Source organism: Hemitrygon akajei, chromosome 7 (genome assembly GCF_048418815.1).
Source record: "Hemitrygon akajei chromosome 7, sHemAka1.3, whole genome shotgun sequence".
NCBI classification, from domain to species: domain Eukaryota; kingdom Metazoa; phylum Chordata; class Chondrichthyes; order Myliobatiformes; family Dasyatidae; genus Hemitrygon; species Hemitrygon akajei.
This window is the reverse complement of record NC_133130.1, coordinates 172,221,094-172,245,879: the sequence shown is the minus strand read 5'-3', so window position 1 is coordinate 172,245,879 and position 24,786 is coordinate 172,221,094. Positions and strand designations below refer to the sequence as shown.

At 38.0% G+C, this 24,786-nt stretch overlaps 1 protein-coding gene across 4 annotated transcripts in view; it reads right to left on the bottom strand.

The window, feature by feature from the left end:
* Positions 1–24,786, bottom strand: part of LOC140731181 (pre-B-cell leukemia transcription factor 3) — a 199,203-nt gene that overhangs the window by 34,141 nt on the left and 140,276 nt on the right. For all 4 annotated transcript variants that reach the window (XR_012099739.1, XM_073052622.1, XM_073052621.1 and 1 more), the window contains exon 3: positions 17,497–17,741. Coding sequence is in view for 3 of the 4 variants with exons in the window: in XM_073052622.1 (XP_072908723.1) it covers positions 17,497–17,741 (245 nt within the window). In the remaining variant the exon portion in view is untranslated. The remainder of the gene's footprint in view (positions 1–17,496; positions 17,742–24,786) is intronic.

Here is a 24,786-nt window from a genome sequence, read left to right as displayed (position 1 = left end):
GGACATATACAACATGTACTGTAGTCAGAGGTTTAGAGTAGCCCAAGGACACCAGTGTTTGTTAGGATACTAAATTTCAAATTCATCAGTCACAGTTTTAATAAAGTTAGAGAAATCATTCAAACAGTAATAATTGCTAGCAGCACAGGTTGCCTCTGCAGTACGTTTGGAAATATCTAGCTCAGGGAGCTCGTACAATCTGATGGTACAAGTGCCATTGCAACACCTGACTCTAATTATCAGCCCTTTCTGGGAGCAAGTCAGTAAATTTCCTTTCAACAATATTCAGCAGTTACACCAGCATAAGAAATATTTAAAAATTGGCCTTATTCTTAAGTTTTCTTGAACATAGAAAAAAAAACACAAAGAGAGATACTGAACCTCACTGAGGGAACTAAAGCAGTGACCATAGACCGACCACTTGTATACCCAAAACAAGTTGAATTTCATTTTGTAATTTCACATACTTTTTTTTTAAAGATTCCCATGTTACAGGTACACACAGAACTCCATCACCAACCACACTTGTTCTTCCAGTTAATTAACTGAGAAATCAACACTTGCTATTTGCCCAGTATTGGACTTTCAATTTTTTCCTATGTAAACAAATATTTAATTACCTTGGCCATCAGAACGGTAAATTAATTTCAATCTACCATCTTGAACCCATCTTCATCTTCAAAAACAATGGTTTATTTTCCTTTGTTGTATTACTGAGCTGATTACTTTTATTACTGAGTTACTGACTGTTGATTTGCTGAGCATTATTGCCCCTGCTTATAGTGACAGGCAAGTGGAATCAAGCTTAAAGTTGATGTTCTCATCTTTAAATTTGCTTATGGCTTGTTTTAGATTACTCAGCATGGCAAACAGAGCTAAAATATGTGTTCATCAAGTTAAATTTCCAACTGTGTTAAGATGGCAGTTAGAAATGTATTATTTTACTAAGTGGGGTGTATATGGGATAGCTGATTCTATGGGGTCAAAGAACAATAAACAAATCAGACGGAGTGGTGAATGAGCAGTTGTGGACACACAAATGTAAATGAATGCCACAATATGAAACAGAAGAGGCACTGCAAAGTAAAGAGTAACATTCAGAGTACACACCTTCAAATACATACTGAAGACTATTTTGAATATGGCTAGTCAAACCTGAAGTAAATGAGCAAATTTATGAATGCAGAATGTGATTTGCTTTTGGGCATTTTACCATCACAGACGCACGCAACTCTTCTAAACCAGCAATTCATGCATGATTAATTAGAATATTTCATTTATACAGTGCACACTTTAAGCTCATTACTCTAAGTAAAATTTGTTAAGTATTTACATTTAGATAATTAAAATCTGGTTACACCCTTAAGAAACATGTATACTCTTCAGGCAAAAGCTTTTGTGACTACTTACAGTAAATTACCAATTTAAATTACATCACTGCCTGCCTCAATATAGTCTCATTGATGCTGCATTTTGTACCAAGGGAGACTGCTGTAAATCAGACAGCACTTGCCCTTTAAGGAGCTAGTTTTCCAACATCATTTCTTCTAACACTCTCTCAGATTTAAAAAGAAATAAATCATCAGCTGGTGTGGCAGGGTTACTTCATTGCATGACAGACTCATAAGACAATGGAGGAAAAAAATTAGGACTGTTAGCTACCAATTTTTGAGTGCTAAAGTGCCCTGAGAATTCAAAATATTATCCACAACAGACGCACTTATTGGTGAGGCAAAAAATGCCAGATGCCATTACTGACAGCATAAATACCCAGAGCAGGCCATTCATGACATTAACCAGGATTCAATGTTGATCTGACACCATTGCAGCATTTGAGTTTAGCGCTCTGGCTAACACTGTCTCGCACAATAGCGTAGCAGTTATTGTAACATTTTACAGCACCAGCTATAAGATCAGAGTTCAATTCCTGGCGTTGTCTATAAGGAATTTGTACGTTCTCCCCATGACCGTACAGATTTTGTTTAAGTGCACCGGTTTCCTCCCACATTTCAAAGACATATGGGTTAGGGTTAGTGAATTGTTGACATGCTACGTGGTCGCCAGAAGCACGGTGGTACTTGCCCAGCACATTCCCTGCTGATTTGATCCAAAGCGAACAACATATTTCACTGAACGTTTCGATGCACATATGATAAATCAAAATACTCTAATCTCTTATATCTTTCCTGATTATAATCTTGTTTAGACAGGAAAGACATTCATTCATTTCTAAATTAAAGGAAGTTTGTAATTTTCTTCTTCGAGACATCAGTGTCAATGGATAAACCAGTATTCATTTCTAATCTCTAATTGCCCCTGAGCCAAGTAGTCTGTTGAACCATTTCGAAGAACTATTAAAATCAACTGCATGACTATGGGATTGGAGTCACATAAAGGCCAGACTAAATAAGGGTGGTAATTTCCATAAATAACATTTGTGAACTTGATGAATTTTTACAACATAGCTATAGATTCCTGGTCATCAAAACCAATATACAACTTCTATTATAAATGTGTTTAAGTAGTGGTTCCTTAAGGGTTTAATTGGGATAAGCTCCCATAAACCTATTTAATGCTCCCAATGGCATGTGTCTTAAATAGCCTCCGACAACCAAGTCTAGTTCCTGGTCTTCACCTCTAGTTTAGCTATTAAGCCTGGTGGAACCATTTCTACTGACAGGAGAAGAAGCAAAGGTGGGTTATCTGTACCTTAAAACCAGTTGCTCCAGGTAGATGGGACTTGTGAGCAGTGGTTGCTAGCTCATCATAGAGAAAGGAAATTCTGATCTCAAACCTTCACTGCCTTGTAGCTATACCCATTCATGGGGAAGGCTTTGGGAGTAAACTCAGAGGAAAGATCCAGAGCTGGAGTCCCTAAGGAATCTTATGTTGAGTTCTACACTGACTGGCAACTCTTGTGATGCCGTTGGTGCCAAACTGTATCGATCTCTGCTGTTCATTTGGATTCAACAGCTGCGTAGAGAGAGGAAGCTGCATGTGGAAGCTCTCCATATTGTACTGCCCTGGCTTGCCAGATGCTGCACCAACAACATAGACAGCTAGGATGCAACATCAATGGTCGACCCAACTAACAGAAGGCCACCACATGATACAAGTACTCAAATTTAAGCTTCCCAGTTGTTATGGGATTAAAATTTTTCTGTAACCAAAACAATAGTCTGTACTCTTAATACCTATCCAGTGATATAACCACCATGACTGAAGAGGGCAGAGCTTAGTCATGATGGCACTAAACGGCAACCCCTTTGCTTGCATATCGGAAACAGCTCTATTTCCATTTTTAATATCTCTATTTTTCCCTTTCAGGGTTCTTTTGAAGACCCTGACCTGGAGATACACACTGACTTTGGTTCTTTGAGGGAATGGGACTCAGAGTTTCATGACTGGCCATTATTCCAAATGCAAGGACGCGGCCTAAGAGCTTAGCTCACCTTCAGAGGTATGAGATCTTGTGGCTCTGGAGACAGACGGATCAAAGGTCGGTGTTCGGCAGGAGACCAGTGTGTCGTGGGAGTCGGAAGATCTCTGGCTGTGTGCCAGAGACCTGAGATCTTTGGGCACAGAGCTCGGAAAAAGCGACGCAAAGGACTTTTAATATCGGAAACCAGCGAGTTGTTTGTTATGTCTCCCCTCTCGCTGTGAAATGGAGACATCTCTTTCTCCCTTATTAGGGAGAGAAAGAGCTTGTGGTATGTCAAATACTGGGCAAATGAGTAGTCTTTGGGGTACTGCAAGTCTGTGAATTTGCTGCTGCTTTGTTGCATGCTCAAATGCTTGGTGGTGGATGCTGATGCTTTTTTTTTGGTGGGGGAGGGAGCGTTGCTTGCTGCCACTTACGCACAGGAGGGAGGGGAGCTGGGTGGGGTAACTTTAGGGATCTAACATTTATCTGTCATTCATTCTTTGGAGGCACTCCTCTGTTTTCATGGATGGCTGCAAAGAACAAGCATTCATGATGTATATTGTATACATTTGTCTGACATTAAATGTACCTTTGAAACCTTTGATATTATCAAATACTTCCAGGTAATTTGCTGGCTGATTTCTGTCAGGTACGTTGAAATTTCTACAGATGTTTTCCATCACTGTTGAAGTACAAGTGGGTGCCAGATGCTGAAGGACTTTTTGTTAATTGCAAGACCTTTATACAAACTAATTCTTCCAAGACACGGGCACATTAGTAATTATCATAACTGGAATATAGGTTATATTATAAGAGAGATTATGTACAATATGGCAAGTTTCTGGGAGGAACTGATGGAGGAAGTAAAGAAACCTCAGCGAGCCACACCTAAAAAACAATGTACAAGACACACATTGATTATCCTCACTAAAGTCTGCCAACTGCCGCAATCATAATTACCTGTGCAGTAGCAGAAGGATTAGAATGCTCATGGCTGTCAATACAAGCATTGCAGTATCACAGACTCTGCTATATATTTCTGGTCTGATGCATTCTACTCAAAGAAAACCATTATAAAGTTTATCCACTCACTGTCTGGTCAACATAGCCAGATAATGTTAGAAAATACTTGAGAACTAAAAGTTGGGAATGTTGTCCCATAGACTAATCAACAACATTCTTATATTGCTGTCCTTACAAAATCATAGTATACAGATTACATACCAGACTTCTCAACCTAAGGCTATGTCTGTCTCACCAGCTAATGTACCCACGAGAAGTGCAGCATGGTGGCAGGCAGCCTTTCAAGATTTCTATATGGACTCCAGATGCCATGAATTCTCAAGACTTCAGCCCAAGAATGTTTATGCTGCTCCATGTTTAGCAATACTTGGAAGAATAAATTACAATAGAAGGGCACAGAATATACACTGAGTGGAGGCCTTCAGTGCTCATCAACAAGAGTGGTTTTGTATCACCACTCTAGACTGACAAGCTGAGTCTTGGTAGACACAAATGGGACAACAATGATCAAACCAACACAAGCAATAAGCCTACTTGACATGACCCTCATTAATCTTCCTATGGCAATTGATAGCAAAGGCATTGGGACCAGGCGATATCATAAGTGTCAAACTGAGGACCTTTGCTCCTAAACTACATGCTGGTCAATCTGTTCCAACACAATTAAAATGTTGGTGTCCATCCAACAATATCCAAGAATGTCCTGTTCATAAAACACAGGACAATACCAATCCTACAAACCAAACATGGTCCAAACAGTTTACACTCAATCATCAGCAAAGTGATAAATGACATAGTCAAGCAGCACCTACTTACCAATAACCTCATTAAAGCAGAATTTCAGAAGTGATGGGAAGCTGACAATAAACATTTACTTAACCAAACATTGCTCTGATAAAACACAAGAAAAAGGGTATCATGGCGAGACATTTTAATGGTTGGAATGATATGCTGCAGAAGCAAGATGGCATTGGGAGACAATCAACCCAAACCAAGACATTTTGATTTAAGATGGCACTGATAAAATTCAGCAACTACTTGCTGGGGGCCAATGAAACAAAGAAAGCAACTAAATACTTTGTTATTCACACTTCTTCTGGTAAACAATCACTGCAAACAGTGGCTTGTGGCTTCCCTATCAGAACTGAACACGATCGCCTATATGACGTGGCATTTTTGCGGTGTGGGCTGGGGTCGTGCCAGGGCAGAATGGCACGTGCCAGTATGTCTGGGCCAGAATTCCTGGAGCACACTTGGAGGCAATTTGATGCGGTGGAGCCGTGGTGGGGAGAAGTTGAGGAAAAATCCAAGGGTTGATCAATTTAAGAGCCAAGCTGAACTGGAAAGTTTGGGTACTGGACAAATCAAGATGGCAGAACCCAAACCTGAGGATGTACGGAAGTGGCAGAGCAAAAGTATTTAGTCCAAAAGCTAGGAACAATCCGAGGTTTGGACGACTTAAGCACCAGGCCAGATGGATTGAATGAGCTTTGGCAGCACAAATTTGCAGAAGCTGGCTAAAAAAGCACAAAGAGCATGTGATGAACCAAGATCAATGCAAGTGGGACACCAATGATAAATTAGTGAACCCTGATGCTAATGCCAAATATAAATACAAAAGCTTTACAAAAAACCATTTTATTCAAATATACATTACCTTAAGCACCATAAAAAGGTAATTCTTTAATTAAAGTAAAAACATTTACATGAAGCCAGAGAAAATGATAGTGTATTAATTGATAGCAGAGTTTGTTTTAAATTGATGCACTAACATGTTGGCTATGAAATGATGACCATTTCTTGTACATGTATTATACTGAAATAGATGCAGTAACCTGAAGCGATGACAGGCTGAAATCAGTACCAACGATTTTTTCATTACGTGACATTTAAGGAAAGCAGTTTTCAGATTAAAAATATCCTTTAAGATGGCAATTATAAAAATGTACATTAATGGGTCCAATGAAGCCCTCTGGCTACTTTTCCTGTTAAATCTTCACACTTGCTATGGTTGCTAGGTAACATTTCATTTACGATGGCACGTGAAGTTTACACAACCAAGCAGGTTGATGGGAACTGTAATAAGGTTTACTTTAATGAAATACTCAGAGTGGGCTGCTGCACCCACCACAGGGCTCAAAGGATTAAAGTTCAAAGGATATAAAATATTAACAAAGTTAGCTAAAATGTAAAACTAGAGCGCAAGAGATTCCAAAGACAACTGAAAAATACAAGAGTTATCAAAGTGTGTTGGTCTTTTAGAAAGTGAGACTAATGAATGAATAATTGAAAATAAGGAGGGGGCAGAAGAATTAAATATTTTGTCTAAGTCTTCATTATAGAGGAAACAAGTAGCATCCACAATATAGCTAAGATGAGAATTATAAGGCAAAGTGAAACTCAAGACAATACAGTCACCAGGGAGATGGTACTGAACATTGCTCTACGACCCTGAAAGACTAACCCTAAGGTCTTAAAAGAGGCAAGTGAGATAGTTGATACATTGGTTTTAATTTTCAAAAATTCTCTAGAAATGGGGAATATTCCACTAGACTCAAGGGAAAAATAGCACAATGTAATACTTTATTCAAAAAGAGATGGAAACAGCGGACAGGAAACCGCAGGCCATAATATCTGAAAGAGAAAACACTAAACATATCATTAAAGAGCAGCAGCAGACTACATAGAAAATTCAAACTACTCAAAGGCAAAATAGTTTTGTGAAAGAAATCATGTTTGACCGGTTTATTGGTATTCTTTGCTGTGGCCATGTGCTGTGAATAAAGGGAATCTAAAGATGGACTATACTTAGATTTCTATAAGGGAATTGTTAAGATGCTGCATCAAAGGTTATTTGAACATAGTGCAGGTGGAGAGAAGATCGACTGATAAATGGAAATGGAGTAAGCATAAACAAGTCTTTTTCTGGATGGCATGATATAATAAATGAAGTGCCACAGGAAATGGTGCCGGGACTTCATTGTATAGAAATTATATGGATTAAATCATTTAAGTATGGTTGTTATGACAGCAAGATGGTCAAGAAAGTAAACTGAAAAAAGGACACTTGGAGCTATAAAGAGGATTGTGAGTGGGCATAATATAGAAATGGAGTATAACATAGAGAAAATGTGGAACTGTCCATCTTGTTAAGAAAAAGAACAAAGAACAGTATCAACAGTGAAAGTCTGAACATCTGAGATACAGTAAATCTGCAACTAACTTGTTTTCTGTTTTTTCCCAGTTCTAATAAAGGGGTTTTGACCCAAGACATTAATTCTCTATTAAAACTGCCTGACTGTTCCAAGCATTTTCTGTAATTATTTGGCATCCTAGTACATGATTTGAAAAAGATTACTATACAGGTTGAGCAAGTAATTAGGAAAGCTAACAAAATGTTTCCCTCTATTGTAAGGAGCATTGAATTCAGTTCTATGATGCATTGGCAGTTGTTCAGAGTAGGGTGATAGAATGATAACCTGGAAAGGCTGGGTTGAGGAAAGATTGAATAGGTTTGGGTTATATCCACTAGAATTTAGGTGAGTAAGAATTGACTTAATAATTAACACACAAAATCCTGAGGGAAAATGGATAAGATGTTTTTTGAACTACATGTCACTGCTTAATAGAAGGGGTCACCTATAGAAATTAGGTCATTTTTTTGCCTCTCAGACAGTGAATCTTTAGAATTCCATTCCTTAAAGGATAGTAGAATCAGAATCTTTGAATATTTTAAAGGCAGGGGTAAATAAATGCTTGAAAAGGGGTGAAAGGTTAGCCAGGTAGATATGAAAGAAGAACTGAGGTTACAGATTAGAAGAATCATAATTTTACTAGGTGATAAGTACCTGCTCCTAATTCAAATGTTCACATGTTGTCAGATTTCATCTTGTGTGGGGAGACTGGAAATACCACAGAGGGCAAGTCATTTGAGTTGGTCCTCTTTCCAGTAATGACAACAATATCTAAGTCTTTTGTGAATTGTGGTGGGTGAACAGTAATGTCCAATGGGACATAAATCAGCTATGTTACTTTGCTGGAAAGGGCTGGGAAGAGTCTCTCTCATTGAGACAATTTCTTGTTGTCTGGTAAATTTTGTTAGATATTCTAGAATTTTTAAATTTTTTAAAAATTAGGTTGATATGTTATAATCTCAAATCTAGATGCAAAATGGTTTATTTGTTCTACTTTTGTAAAAATGCCACCACCAACAACTGCCAGACCAGGCTGGTCAACTGAACACTGATCACACAGTGACCTCCCTAGCTGCTAAATCTCAGTATTGTACAGTTAGCCACGAGTTTACCACTTTTCACTAGTCTAATGATGAGTTATTCAATTCCACCTACCTGGCACAAAAGACTTGCATTTATATCATGCTCTTCACCATCTCAAAACATCCCAAGATAAAGTCAATGAAATATTTTTAAGTATTATCACTTTTGCAGATTAGAAGAACCAGTTGCTCATTTTCCTTCAGCAAGCTGCCATCAATTACAGTGTCATAATGACCAAATAATTAGTACTTACTTGAAGAATAAAAACTGTACAGTAGTACAGGAAAAAAATCAGCTTGATTGCTTCTGGGATCTTCCTACTTTTATTGTATAATATCACTTTATATTCTAAAGAGTTAACTAAAGATCTATGTTGTAAGAAATATGTTGATAATAAGAGCAAGCTCCTGCAGTATAAACCTAGTCATCATCTGGAGAAATACTGATAACAACTATGCATAGTCTTCAGCTGATTAAAAACTAGCACAGAGGTGAGAAATAGATTAGTCACCAAGGAAAGAGAGCATTCTTTGAACTTTTGACAACATACTCTGAATCTCTCTGAAGACAAGTTGTGTGACTAGCCATTAAAATTCTCTTAAGACATGCTAGGCTTACTCTCCCTTTTAAAAATATCCACATTTTAGATAGCCTTGCTTTTTCAGTCTCTTTGAAATTTGTCCACAAGTTCCTACAAAATGGAATATGATGACCAGATAACATGCTCTAGTATAGTAAAATGAGGAATAAACATAGGTTCAGGCAGAGGACTATATTGAAATAATGCTCTTTATATCCACCTGAGAGTGCAGGTATACCACCATTGCACCTGCCTTCATTATTCGGCTTCAGAAAAAGATTAAAAATCAAGGTTTCATACTTTCATGAAGCCCATTGTGCCATTGAAGCAACTCAAAACCTGTAGAGTGGACTTGATGAGGGAATCCCTCAAATTAGATCAAATGCAGTAAGTTTGTGCTTTTTGATGTTCCAAAACTAGATGAGAGCATGGCGGCAAAAGGATGCAGAGGGGCTTCAGGGGGCATAGAGGATGAGTGAGAGCGTGTCAGAGAGAATATAATCTAGTAAAATACACAGTAACATACTTTGGTAGAGGAAAAATAAAAAGATCAGGAAATTTATCCAACTGGTGCAAGATTGAAAACCTTTAGTGTTTAAGAATAAGCAAGGCAAATGTTCTATTGGCCTTTGTTGCAAGATATTTGAGTAGAAGAATACAATTATCCTACTACAATCACTGAGACCTAGTGAGACCACATCTGGAATATTATGTATAGGCCTGGTTTCCCTTCCTAAGGAGAGGAATACTTTCAAAAGGGGGAGGGGCATGAAGGTCCACTAATTTGACTTTCGGGAATTGAGGTTTTATCCTCCAAGGACAAAATAAGCAGTTGGGGCCTTTGTTAATAATGAAAGCAGCTTTGAAATGTACAAAATTCCTATAGAGTTTAACAGGGTAATGTAGGGATGGTATTTCCCTTGCAGGGTTGTCTAGAGGCAGGGGCTGCAGCCTCAAAATAAGTGTTAACCATTCAGATCTGGGATGAGAAAATATCTGGTAGCTAAGAATACACTACCCAATTGTAACACAAACAAAATACTGGAGAAACTCAGCAAATCATATTGCCTGACCTGCTGAGTTCCTCCAGCATTTTGTGTGTTACTCTGGATTTCCAGCATTTACAGAATCGCAGGTTTATGATCTCTACCCAATAGTGCATGATGGATCAATCAAAGCGGATCAGATATTAACAGATCTGAGGAATTTTGATTTATTGCAGGAAAGTGGTGCTGAGATGAAGGTCAGCCATTATTTTCTGAATTGCTAAGCAGGCTGGAGGGCTGAATGGCCTACTCCAACTTCTTGTTCTTAAAATTTGCTCTATTTCAGCGACATGGCATTAATAGCCTGTTACGTACCCGTGACATGTGACAGTGGTGTACTTGTCACGTGACAGGTGTTGAAGCTGTACTGGACTTGAGGTAATGGTCTTGTGATGGTGGAGTGACGTCATTTTCCCGCCAGTAGAGGTCATGTGACAGATTGTTGTTGTTTTTTTTTAAACAGGGTATAAAAGGAGGCCCCCTCCCTGTGAGGAGGGGCAGTTCGTGGCTGGATTTGCCATGTTGACTTCATGCCACTGCGTGATTTAATGTTATGACGCAATTTAGTTGAAAGACGAAGTTTTATTTAATGCCTAAAGTTTAAAAGGTCATTGCCAGCAGTTTCTTTATAATACTGCTAGTTGAGAATTAGTGGAGAGTGAAGATCGGAGTTCGGGAGTTAAAAGATCGAGGAGAATCAATTTCGATGGTGAAACAGGTTCGACCTTGTTTGATCCTCATTCGGAAGGAATTCGTTGACTGTCCCCGTGTTAATCCCTGTGAACAGCAGAAAGGATTGGGAACAGTTTTGTAAAGGAAAGGTCAGTGCCTTCAAGCTGTTACATTTCATCTTCGTAAAATTCTTCGTGGGAAAAGTAGTTTGACTGGGAATTGCAACGACACGACGTGAAAGAGAATTTAAATCGTCTTTAAAAGTCTCTCCTTTAAATGGACTGTGAGCATTTTGAACTTTTGCAATACTACTTTGAAGAACTGTTTTTGCAACATCGCTTTAAGAACTGTTTAAGCTGCTGCACAGCAGCTGATTTCCGGTTACGTTAGTGATTTGTTTACTTTTGGAGGGTTTGTTTTCAGTGTTTAATAAAAGTGTTATTTGTTATAAAAACCACTGCCTCACTCATATATTTATTGTTGCTTGAATCCGTAACAAGCCAAAATAAATTGAACTTGAGACCATAGTTTAATTTTTATTCCCATCTTTCACCCCTTTGGCATTTCTAATTACATAGGCATATTCAACAGCTTATGTATGGGAAAAGATCACATCAGCAAAGAAAACAAACAGGTGGTCAACAATGCTAAAAATAACACATAAAGAAGTGTCCTTAAGGAGCAGATAAAGGCTTAAGACATCTCAAATTATTAATACATAAATATGCCACCTTGCAGTGGTCATATCAGTAGAAAAATTAGAGCCACTGGAGAGTGAATAAAATCTTCAAACTAATTTTATTCTCTTTTCAAGAAATCATCTACCATTTCAGCTCAAAAATCAGATGGGGTTATTTAGTGAGATTAATCATATAGAACCATACAACAACCACAAGACATAGGAGCAGAATTAGGTCATTTGGCCTATCAAGTCTCAGACCACAAGACCCAAAATTAGGCCATTCAGCCCATTGAGACTGCTCCCCATTCCATCATGGCTGATCCCAGATCCCACTCAAACACATATCCCTGCCTTCTCCCCATATCCTTTGATGCCCTGACTGATCAGGAAACGATTAACCTCCACCTTAAATACACCCACAGACCTGGCCTCCACCACAGTTTGCGGTAGAGCATTCCAAATTCTCCACTCTTATCTCCACTCTAGCTAAAAAATTCCTCCTTATCTCCATTTTAAAAGGTCGCCCCTCAATTTTGAGGCTATACCATCTAGTTCTGGATAATCCCTACCATAGGAAACATCCTCTCCATATCCACCTTATCTAGTCCTTTCAACATTCCGTAGGTTTCAATGAGATCCTCACGCATTCTTTTAAATTCTCGTGAGTACAGGTCCAAAGCTGCCAAATGCTCCTCATATGTTAACCCTTCATTGCCGGAATCATCCTTGTGAACCACTCTCTCCAATGACAACACATCCTTTCTAGATATGGAACTCAAAACTGTTGACAATACTCCAAATGCAGCCTGACTAGTGTCTTATAAAGGCTCTGTATTATTTCTTTGTTTTTATATTCTATTGCCCTTGAAATAAATGCCAACATTGCATTTGCCTTCTTTACTACAGACTCAGAGACTTGGTGGTAGAGGCGAATACAATAGGGTCTTTTAAGAGAGGTACATGGAGTTTAGAAAAATAGAGGGCTATGTGGTACGGTAATTCTAGGCAGTTTCTAGAGTTATGCGGTCAGCACAATATTATGGGCTGAAGTGCCTGTAAAATGCTGTAGATTTCTATGTTCTTTGTTCTCAACCTGTAAATTAACCTTCTGGGAGTCTTGCATGAGGACTCCCAAGTCCCTCTGCACCTCTGATGTTTGAACCTTTTCCCCATTTAGAAAATAGTCCATACTACTGTTCCTTTTACCGAAATGTATTAACAGACATTTCCCAACACTGTATTCCACCTGCCACTTTTTTGCTCATTCGTCCAATTTGTCTAAGTCCTGCTGCAATCGCATTGCTTCCTCAGCACTACCTACCCCTCCACCTTTCTTTGTATCATCCACAAACTTTGCCACAAAGTCATCAATTCCATTATCCAAATCACTGACAAACAATGTGAAAAGCAGTTGCCCCGAGGAACACCACTAGTTACTGATAGCCAACCAGAAAAGGCCCTTTTTATTCCTATTCACTGCCTCCTGCCCATCAGGCATTCCTCTATCCATGCCAGCATCCTTCCTGTAACACCATAGGACCTTATCTTGTTAAGAAGCCTCTTGTGTGGACTTTATCAAAACTGTTCTGAAAATCTAAGTAAATGACATCCATTGCCTCTCTTATGTCCACTCTGCTTGTTACTTCCTCAAAGAACTAACAGATTTGTCAGGCAAGATTTGACTTCACAAAACTCATGCTGACTTTGACTTATTATACCGTTAGTCTCGAAGTACCCCAAAACCTCATTCTTAATAATAGGCTCCAACACTTTCCCAACCACTGAAGTTAAGTTAACTGGCCAATAATTTCTTTTGTTATGCCTTCCTCCCTTCTTAAAGAGTACAGTGACATTTCTAGTTCTCTGGGCATGCCAGAATCAAGTGATTCTTGAAAGATCATGACCGATTCATCCGTTATCTCTTCAGTAACCTCTCTCAGGACTCTGGGCTGTAGTCCATCTGGTCCAGGTGACATCCACCTGAAGATCTTTGAGCTTGCCTAGCACTTTTTCCTTTGTAATAGCAATGGAACGCATTCCTTCTCCCTGACACTCACATACTTCTGGCACACCACCAGTGTCTTCTGCAGTGAAGACTAATGCAAAGTACCCATTAAGTTCATCTGCCATTACCTTGTCCCCTATTACTCTTCACCAGCAACATTTTCCAGTGGTCCAATATCAACTCTCACCTCCCTTTTACTCTTTATATAACTGAAAAAACCTTCTGGTATCCTGTTTTATATCATTGGCTGGTTTGCCCTCATATTTAATCTTTTCCCTTCTTATACCTTTTTTAGTTGCCTTTTGTTGGATTTTAAAAGCTTCCCAATCATCCAACTTCCCACTCATTTTTGCTAGCTTACATGTCTTTTCCTTGGCTTTTATGCAATCTTCAACTTCTTTGTCAGCTACCGCTACCTAGCCCTGCCATTTGAGAACAACTATTTCTGTGGGACATATCTATCCTGCGCCTTGTTAACTATTGCCAGAAACTTCAGCCACCTCTGCTCCGCCATCATCCCCACCAGTACCCTCCTCTAATCCACCTGAGCAAGCTCCTCTCTCATGCCTCTGTAATTCACTTTATTTGATTGAGAAATATGTGTGACATATGCTTCTCCCTCTCAAATTGTAGTATGAATCACATTATGATCACTGCCTCCTAATGTCTTCCTCATTTCATCATGGCTGATCCATTCCCCTCTCAATCCTATTCTCCTGCCTTCTCCCTGTGACCTTTTCCACCCTGACTTATCAATTATCTATCAACCTTCACCTTAAATACACACAATGACCTGGCCGCCACAGTCGCCTTAGGCAACAAAATTCTACAGCTTCACCACCCTCTGGCTAAAGAAATTCCTCCTCATCATTATTCTAAATGAATAGCCCCCTATTCTGAGGTTGTGCCCTCTGGTCCTGGACTTACACTTTAGGAAACATCCTCTCCACATCCATTTTATCCAGGCCTTTCAATATTTGATAAGTTTCAATGATATCCCCCACCCACTGTTCTAAATTCCAGTGAGTACAGGCCCAGAGTCATCAAAAGCTCTTCATACGATAAGCCTTTCATTCCAAGAATCATCTTCGTGAACCCTTCACCAATGTCAGCACATCTTTTCTTAGATAAGGGGCCCAAAATTGTTCACAATATTCTAAGTCCTCAGCCGTGCTTTATAAAGCTTTAGCAGTACATCCTTGCTTTTATATTCTAGTCCTCTAAAAACAAATGCTAATATTGCATTTGTCTTCCTCACCACTGATTCAACCTACAAGCTAATCTCCAGGGAATCCTGTACAAGAATCCCCAAGTCCCTTCGCACCTATGATTTTTGAATTTTCTCAGATAGAAAATAGTCTACGCTTTTATTTCTTCTACCAAAGTGCAGGACTATACACTTCCTGATACTATATTCCATCTGCCACTTCTTTGCTCATTTTCCTAAGTCCTTCTGCTTCCTCGAGACTACCTGCCCCTCCACCTACCTTCTGCAAACTTGGCCATAAAGCCATCAATACCATCATCCAAAACACTGACATACCACGTAAAAAGAAGCAGTCCTAACACCCCCCCCCCACCCCGCAGAACACCACAAGTCACCGGCATCCAATCAGAAAAGGCTCCCTTTATTTCCACCTTATCTCCTGCTCATCAGCCAATACTCTATCTACGCTAGTATTTTTCCTGTAATACCATGAGCTCTTACCTTGCTAAGAACCCTCATGTGCGACACCTTGTCAAAGACCTTTTGAAAATCCAAGTACACAACATCCACCAATTCTCCTTTGTCTATCTTGTTTTTTCATTTCCTCAAAGAATTCCAACAGATTTGTCAGGCAAATTATTCCCTCAAGGAAATCAATGGTGACTTTGTCCTATTTTATCATGTGCCTCCAAGTACCCTGAAACCTCATTTTTAACACCTTTCGAATCACTGAGATCAGGCTAACTGATCTATAATTTCTGTAACATGCAGCTTCCATCTCCCATTGTAATTTGTAGCCCACATCCTGGCTTCTGTTCAAAGACCTGTATATTAACTCCCATTCAGGGTCCTTTTACCCTCGAAGTTCCTTACTCTATCCACAACGATTCTACATCTTCCGAACATATGTCACCTCTTTCTAAGGATTTGACTTCTTTTTTTGTTACTAACAGGGCCATGCCACTCCTCTGCCCACCTGCCTGTCCTTTGATACAAAGTGTATCCTTGGATGTTAAGCTCCCAACTATAACTTTCTTTCAACCACAACTCAGTGATGCCCATGCTATCATACCTGCCAATCTTTGCACTGCAAGATCATCTACCTTATATAAAAGTGCCAACTTCATCAGCCAAGGTTCTCTTAACTTGTGGTCAGCTGATAATCAGGACTAATTGCGCAGCAGCATCCTGCATTATCGGAGGAGTCAGGTTTGCCTCTGATGTCTGCGCTAGGTGCTGCCTGCCTGATACAATGCATGATTAGTCTGCTGAACAACATTTATCACTTTACCAATACCACAAAAATAATTCACCTGCTTGTTATTTCATTCTGATTGTGGCATTTTCCTAAGCACAGGCTGTTGTAAATGCCTACAGAATTAAAATGCCAAAATGTCATTAGTTATTAAAATCAAGAGATTCTCTAGATGCTTAAGTTATTAAATAGTTGCAAAGTACTTTGGGACATTATAGTACAAACTTTTATATAAATATTTTGGTCTCATCTTGTATTTTTCCAAGGTGAAATTTAGCATTTCAGTTCTGCTATCCACTCAACACTGAGGCATAATCAAAGTTCAAAGTACATTTATTATTAAAGTAGGTATATGTCATCATAGTACCCTGAGATTCATTTTCTTGCAGGCATTCACAGTAAAATAAAGTACAATAGTATTAATGAAACACTGCACACAAAGACTGAAAAGCAACCAATGTGCAAAAGACAAACTGTGAAAATACCAAAAAATACAGAAATAAATAAACAACAAACAATACTAAAAACATGAGTCCTTGAAAGCGAAGTTTAAGCTTCCAGGTTTAATTTGGTGGCCAGGGCAACATTAACTAATTTCAATTTACTATTAACCTTGGTAGTCAGTTACACAAGAACCAGAGTTAGGGTCACCAGTAAATAAAATCAGAATCAATTTTTTTTTAAAAAGAATTTGGTCAAATACTCTTGTACACTGTTGCCTTGACCATAGGCTTTTCATCCACAGCAAAAGAAATTTATTTCATACAAGCGTGCCAATGTAGCCACTGCTCTCTTCAAACTACAGATTTTCCAAACCACATAGGAAAAGATACAGACAAAAGGATGTTTCTTTATTCTGTGAAATACATTGGTAAAGACAGGAACAGCTCTCTATTCCGCTGCCAGGAATCCAAATCTCTCTCTCTCAGGCTCTCTCACTGCTTATTTTACTTGCACTTCCAAATTTAAAATAGTCGATACATATTTGCATACAGTTGCGTACACAAGGGGATCTTGGGCAAAATCAGCAGAAGCACAGGTTTGGTTTCTTTGTTCAGAAGTTGGCAAAAAATCTGCAGCTGGAGACAATTGTTCCAGGCAAACACCGTTTGTTCCAAGTTCAAAATGAGTTGGTGATAGTTAAACTCTACGGCATTTTGCGGATTTCAGCTGGATTCACATCTATTTCTCAATATGTAACCAAGAAATAACTAAAGCAAAGTTTAGAGCTAAACCAACAAAGATGATCAATATTGAAAATGCACTTCTTATAATGTTATCACAGAGCATGTATTTCAATGCCATGATTATAACTAAGTTCATACCTGTTCATATTTTTCAAGCTCTGTGTGGTAGATCTGCCTGATCTGGGATAATTTGGCTCTGTAATCTGAGTGTTCAGCGGTGTTATCTGATCCTGATCCGCCCGACGCTGCTGCCGCTGCCGCTGCTGCTGCTGCTCCTCCACCTTTCTCTGGTCCAGAAACCCCTTCTGCTAGCAACATGTTGTCAAGTCTCATTAGTTGGGGATCTGGTGGTTCTTCCTCCTGTGCGCCTCTGATACTGAGACCTGCAGAAAGAAATCAGACAACATTCAGAATTCATACACAAATTGGTAACTTAAAAACATTAACCGATATCCAACTAATTTACTTTATAATCAGCAGTGAAGCAAGTGCTCAATGATCTACTGCACACGAATCTCAAAGTCATCAACCTCAGAAATACAAAATCATTGGAACAATGACATGTGTCAGGCCAAGTTCTGTGCCTGTGTTTATTTTGCTTAAACATAATCTATATCGAATGAATCTTGCACTATAACATTGAAACCCGGCAATATTTAGCACACTTACTGCTACAAGTTTACATTAACCATATAGTAGAAACATAATGCCTCGGGGCAAGATGAAACCATGGCATTAAGGTAACAACCTTTAAACGAGTATCATTTCATATGTTGGTGCAACCCATCATATGACACTCAACGGAAAAACATTGAGGAGCGGGTACTTCCCATCCCCATACAAGCAATTTTGGCTGATAACAACTTGCAAAGGTACATAAATACTACTGATAACCCAGGGGTGAAATTGACTCTTAAAATATGGAAAACTACTATAAAAGAATATAATCTAGAGGGAGATATTGCAATTCTTAAATGGTGTGCATATGATGGATTTTACATCAAATAAATTGGATGCTAGATTTAAGGACTGGACAGCTAAAGGAATAACATTTCTTTGCAACATAATGAAAGAAGGAACACTGTTCAGTTTTGAAATACTTAAAGAGAAACACTGATTAGAAAAACAAGATTTTTAATCGGTATTTACAGATGCAACAATAAGTTAATAAGACGCTTAAAAATTTAACCAAGGCAAGTACATCCTTTTTAGAGCTACTTAGAAAAGCATATCATTCAGATAACGGTAGTAGAATCATTTCAAGCATGTATAAGGGGTTGTCAAATCTTAAAACACATTTGACTTCATACATTAAAACAAAATGGGAGAAGGAAGGAGGGATAATTATATCTGAGGAAGAATGGACAATAATATGGAGGTATTAATGGAAGTGTACCAGTTCACAGAAATGGAGGGAGTTTGGATGGAAAAACTTGATAAGATATTTTATTACACCCTCTCAGAAATCCCATTATGATAGTAACCTCCCTGTTTGCTGGAGAAATTGTGGAAATCAAAATGCAAATCATTATCATATTTTTTGGGACTGCCCTGTTATCAAAGATTATTGGAGGGGGATACACAATGCCCTACAAGACATCTTTAAATGTGAAATACTCTTAGAGAATAAGACCATATATTTTGGGTATATACCTCAAGAATGGTTGAAAAGAGATAAATATTTAATGAATATACTGTTGATGGCTGGTAAAAAGGCCTTTACCAGGAAATGGTTATCACAGGAGAGTCCAACTTTAAATACATGGATGGAAATTACAATGGACATTTACAAAATGGAGAAGATAACAGCATCTGTTAATCATAAGCTGGAACAATTTGATTCATACTGGGAAAATGGTTTAACTACATAATGCCTCATAGGCCTGATTTTATTCTTACAAATCAATGAATATGTTGTAAAAAAGATCACTACCTACTTGTACATAGTTTTTTCCTTTTGTTTGTTTTTCCTCTCCACTCTTTTCTATAAGCGTATACCTCAGATAAATACTATGTGGAGATTTGTGACATATATGATTATATGATATATATGTACAATGTCTGAAATACATCTTATGGAAATGTTTGTTTGATGAACTTCAATAAAAAAATAAATTACAAAAAAAGAAACGAGTATCATTTCTACTTACAAGTTAATTATGTTCATGCTTTTAACTGCTTGTCAATATCCTCGCATGCATTAGAGCTAATAATCAAAAATGAACTTCTTATCCACTGTGTTATATTTACAGCTACACAATTCTGTGGTAATAGACATTTTTAGAGATAACTAAAATTCGTTTTTAGACATTTTGTTCTGAATGCATAAAACACATTAATGACAAATCGTTTTTTTCTTTCATCAGTGGAGATTAACAAAAGACTGTTTGGAGATACTCAAGCATATTTCATTGTGTACCATCACAATAAAACTAAAGAGCAAAACATCAAATATAACCAAATTAGATGACCACGATACTAGTGCAGAATGCCACAGGTATACAAAAATTATACATCACAGTTTTAAACACAGCCTTCACCAAAATACTAAACAATTCAAAAACCATATTAAGCTAATCACAGGAAGCTCCTAAATTCAAAAGACTTGGATACAAGACTAAAAAAGCAAAGACAGATGGTCAAAATCTTTCTCCCGTAATAGTGATATCAAAAACAAAAAGGCAAAGAATTAAGATTCGGAGGAGTTTTAAAGGAGAACTGAGGATTCCCTCTGAGAAATTTTTTTGCTCAAAATTGTTGATATTTGGAATTCACTGCCAGAGGAGGAACAGGAATCAGATAGAACTACTGTGTTTAAGAGATATTTAGATAGATGCTTAAATAGGCAAAGCTGAAAATAATACAGTATTAGTGTGGACATAGGGATTAGTGTAGGTGGGCAAAGAGATCAGCATGAATGTGCTGGGCTAAAGGGCCCGTTTCTGTGCTATACAACTCTTTGACTCATCTAATTACATGTGCATTTACTTAAATTCATGAGACATCAAACCTCTCTTTATCCTACTGTACTAAATATAACCACTGTTAATCTGTTGTTCAAACTCAAGTTGAAATACCTGAAACCTTGTTTAACTGTACACATGCTTTTCTAATGATTCTGGGTTTTGCTCATCTCTCAGCATATCCTAATTAGCAGTTTTTCCAATATGCAGCACACCTGCCCTTTCCAATAATGGGAATGTGCATCTGTGCAGAACACTACATTCAAAGGCCAATAAATAAATTACAGGTCAAAAATATTACAAAGCATTCTCCAAAGAAACTCACATCCTTCTTTCTCTATTGAAAACAGATGTGAAAAACATCCAAATCCCATCAAATTGTATGATTACAAGAACATTCACTCCTAGCAATTCAGAGACTTTCAACAGCTCATTAACAACACATTAATACTTGGAAAGCTTTTGATTTATAAAAAAAAGGTTAGAAATGCCCAAAGCTATATTGTGCCGTTGAACCCAACACAAAGTTTATTTTGTATACACAATTTTGATACAATCCAAATCTTAATGGTGTATTTCAGTGGGAAACTAATAAACATTTAAAATACTTTTCATGGGTAATCCAGAAATGGAATTTATTTTTTTTAAACTCCTGTTTTTTCAAAGTAAATTTATTGAAGTGCATATATGATGTCACATACTTCCTTGAAATTCATTTTCTTGCAGGCATTTACAGGAAAAAAGATACAAAAGAATTTTGAAATTCTATACATGAACAAAGACTGACAAACACCAAATTGCATAAGAGGACAAACTGCGCAAATAAAAATAATATTGTAAAGAGTTGTAAAGAGTCCTTGAAAGTGAGTCTGCAGATTGCAGAATCAATTCAGAGTAGTGGTGAATGCAGTTATCCATGTTGGTTAGATCCCACACCACCAGGTTCAATAGCTTGATAGAGGTAATAATTGTCCCTGAACCTAATGGTGTGGGATCCAAGGATTCTACACCTCCTGCCCAAAGTTAATAGCAAGAGAATATAGCCTGGTGCTAGGGATCCTTCATGATGGATGCTGCTTCCATGAAGCATCACTCCATAAAAATGTACTCCAAGATGGTGAGCACTTTGCCTGTGATGAATTTGGTTGCACCCACAATTGGGCATTGGTGTTTCCATACCAGGCTGTGATGTAACCAGTCAAAATACTCTCCATTAGATTCTATCGTTAGAAGTTTGTTTCTTATTTGACTTCGATGTACCATGGATTCTGGTTAATTGGGTCATTAGTTAAGCAGAGCAGCCACTTATGTGTGACAACTCTTAAAGAAAAAAATTTCATCAAGAAAATAGCCAGGACTCCATAAGACATAGGTGCAGAACTGGGCCATTTGGCCCATCGAGTCTGCTCCACCATACAATCATGTCTGATCTTTTTCTCCCCTCCACAGTCCCACTCCCTGGCCTTCGCCCTGTAACCTTTGATGCCATGTCCAATCAAGAACCGATCAAGCTGTGCCTTAAATACACCCAACAACCTGGCCTCCACAGCTGCCTGTGGTAACAAGTTCCACAAATTCACCACCCTCGGGTTAAAGAAATTGCTCTGCATCTGTTTTAAATGGACACTCCTCTATCCTGAGGCTATGCCCTCTCATCCCAGACTCCCCCACCATGGGAAACATCCTTTCCACATCTACATCCACAGCTATTCAACGCTTGAAAGGTTTCCATGAGATCCCCCCTCATTCTTCTAAATTCCAACGAGTACAGACCCAGAGCCACCAAACTTCCCTCGTATAACCCTTTTACTCCCAGAATCATCCATGTGAGCGCACCTCTGAACCTTCTCCAAAGCCAGTACATCCTTTCTTAGATGAGGAGCCCAAAACTGTTCACAATACACAAGGTGAGGCCTCCCTTCATTTATTTGGGACACTATGCTACTTTTGAGACAGAAGACTGCTGCCAAACAGTTTCTAATTAGTGTCAGCTGCTGTCAACTTGTGCGGCTGTTAGACTCTACACCATGCTTACAGTGAACGTTTTTTAAATAGCATCATTTGCATGTGTTTGTGTAAAAAAAGTGATTTTTGTTACCGACAGTTTGCAAGAAATAAGCAGTAAAATAATTCAAAACTGTTTTGCTCACTATGGTTTCAAGAATTCAGACTTGGAGATGCCTGAAACAGTCGTTAGACATTAAGGAGTGTACAGCTATTAAACACTGCCAGTTGAGTGTGCTTGTGCGATGTTATCCATTTGGGTTGACAGACGCAGATTCAACAAGATTTTTGATTATTTTGGGTTTTTTTAAATTCTGATTTTATGCAGGAAGGCAATGAAGGTAGCCCATTATCTGCACTGATTTTGTTCATTTACAGTGAATCAAAAGAACATGGTGGTGATGAATTCTTCTGCAGATAACTTTAGGAACTAATATAGTTTTATAAAACTTTAGTATTAATAGTGTTATAATTCATTCTGTATTTCATTTAAATGTATAATTTGTTACTCAGCTAAACAGTAGCTTCTCTTTGCCTCTTAAGTATTTCCATGAAATTCCAGCTATTTGGGACAGCCACTTAATTGGGCCCAATTAACTGGAAGCCAATGCATATGCTTAGAAAACTGATGACATTTTTCAAATACAATTCATTTCTTTATGGAAGTAATTTTTAGAATGAAATATTCCCCCCAGTAATTAATTATTTTCTTTTGAAAATTAGTATTTTTAAGAATATATGCAAATATGATCTAAATAGCTTTGAAAAGCTGTCTTCAGTAGGCCCAGGTGCTGCCTTCCTGTCCAAACCATTGATGGAACAGATGTGCATTGACAGCACTGTTAGTTGAACATACACTGTGCGAGTCTGAGAGCTAATGTCACTTTCACTCTTGCATAAAGCATTGGTGTGGTACTGTATGTGCACGCTTCTCATGTCAGGTTTATTAAGTATAACACATTCTGAAGCACTATGCATTCCACTTTCGAGGCTAACCCAGTTGTCACTTTCACTTGTCTTGTTCTGTATGGAGGAAAAATGCAACACTGGGAATTTACAAGACTTTTCTGTTAAATGGCCATAAATCACAGGTTTCATTCAAACCAAATAATCACTGGCCATAAAGAGCTACTTGTCTCTTACCATATATTACAGTCAAGTTCCTGTGAGCAATAATGCATCCGTTCATAGAAAAGAAAAACAGAGCTAGACATTAAGAATTGACATCTAATTCTGTTACAGGGTACAATGTGTAGAGTGTGGATGACATTTTTATCATACATGTCTATTTCCATTTGGAAAATAAACAGAATAAAAATGATTACCCAACTGCCCAAACTCCAGCTTCCAAGAGACGTCCTCTGAGGTCTCCAGATGCCAGTTTTATAATGTTTCATTAAATGTGCAGGCTCGAAAGCAGAGAGTTCACCCTTGTGGAATAAACAAGGAAAATAAACCTGAAATAACTATGGATTAAACACTCATAAATTCTGAAATAAATTACATCCAATTTGGTGAATATACAAAATCTAAGCTGTGGGTGGGAGGGGCCAAGTGTTCTTTTCATCTTGCATATTTCTTTTAGTTCCTTTCTGTTCCAAAGTCAGCTAAAGGGAGGCTGCAAGGCTGTATGCTTTAAAATCAGCTTTTACTGGCTGGTATGTACAACAATCAAAATTTAAACATTTATTACTTTAATACAATGTACAGTCCAAATTACTGGAGGATGAGGGTTTATAAATTTGAATATAGCATAGCAAAAAAAAAGGATAAAACTCTGAAATGCATAAATTGTAAGGACTTTTTGAAACCATTTGTTCTCATGATCTGTACTTACGTTTCTTTTTGGCAGAACTCCTTCCACAGCCAGTACCTTGGCATGTAGAGCCTTTATTACTAAATTCCTTTTTATATGGTTTTTAATAGTACATACTAATTTCTACTTCAGAACCGCTTGATCCAGCTTCTGCCAAACATTACAAAGAAACTTCTGAGGAAGATAATAAATCCATCTGTTACCTCATTCTTTTCACCATCTTAAATAGAATAGTACAGAATCATGGTGCCTATAAATTTGCACCAAGGTATAACAGAATAAAGAATCAGGTCATTGTGTTCCCACACACTGGTTCCAATCCTTGATGTGAGTTTATTGGATTCTAATACGAAGCTTGTTTATTTTCATTCAGTTATAAAACAACAAACCCAATGATCAAAAGTCGAAAAGGTACAATGAACAAATATACAGCTACCAAATCATAAAAATTTGTAACACAAGAGGTTGCCCCCAACTGCTTGAAAAAGACCTATGCATGAGCATGCACTTTAAATTTAACAAGCAATTATTTGTCTGCTGTATTGGCTCATTTCACTTTAACAATTCAAGAGCATGGAAATTATTGCCCAAAAAGTAAATTGCATAACAGTACTTCCCTTTAACAATGTGATTAAAAATCAATAT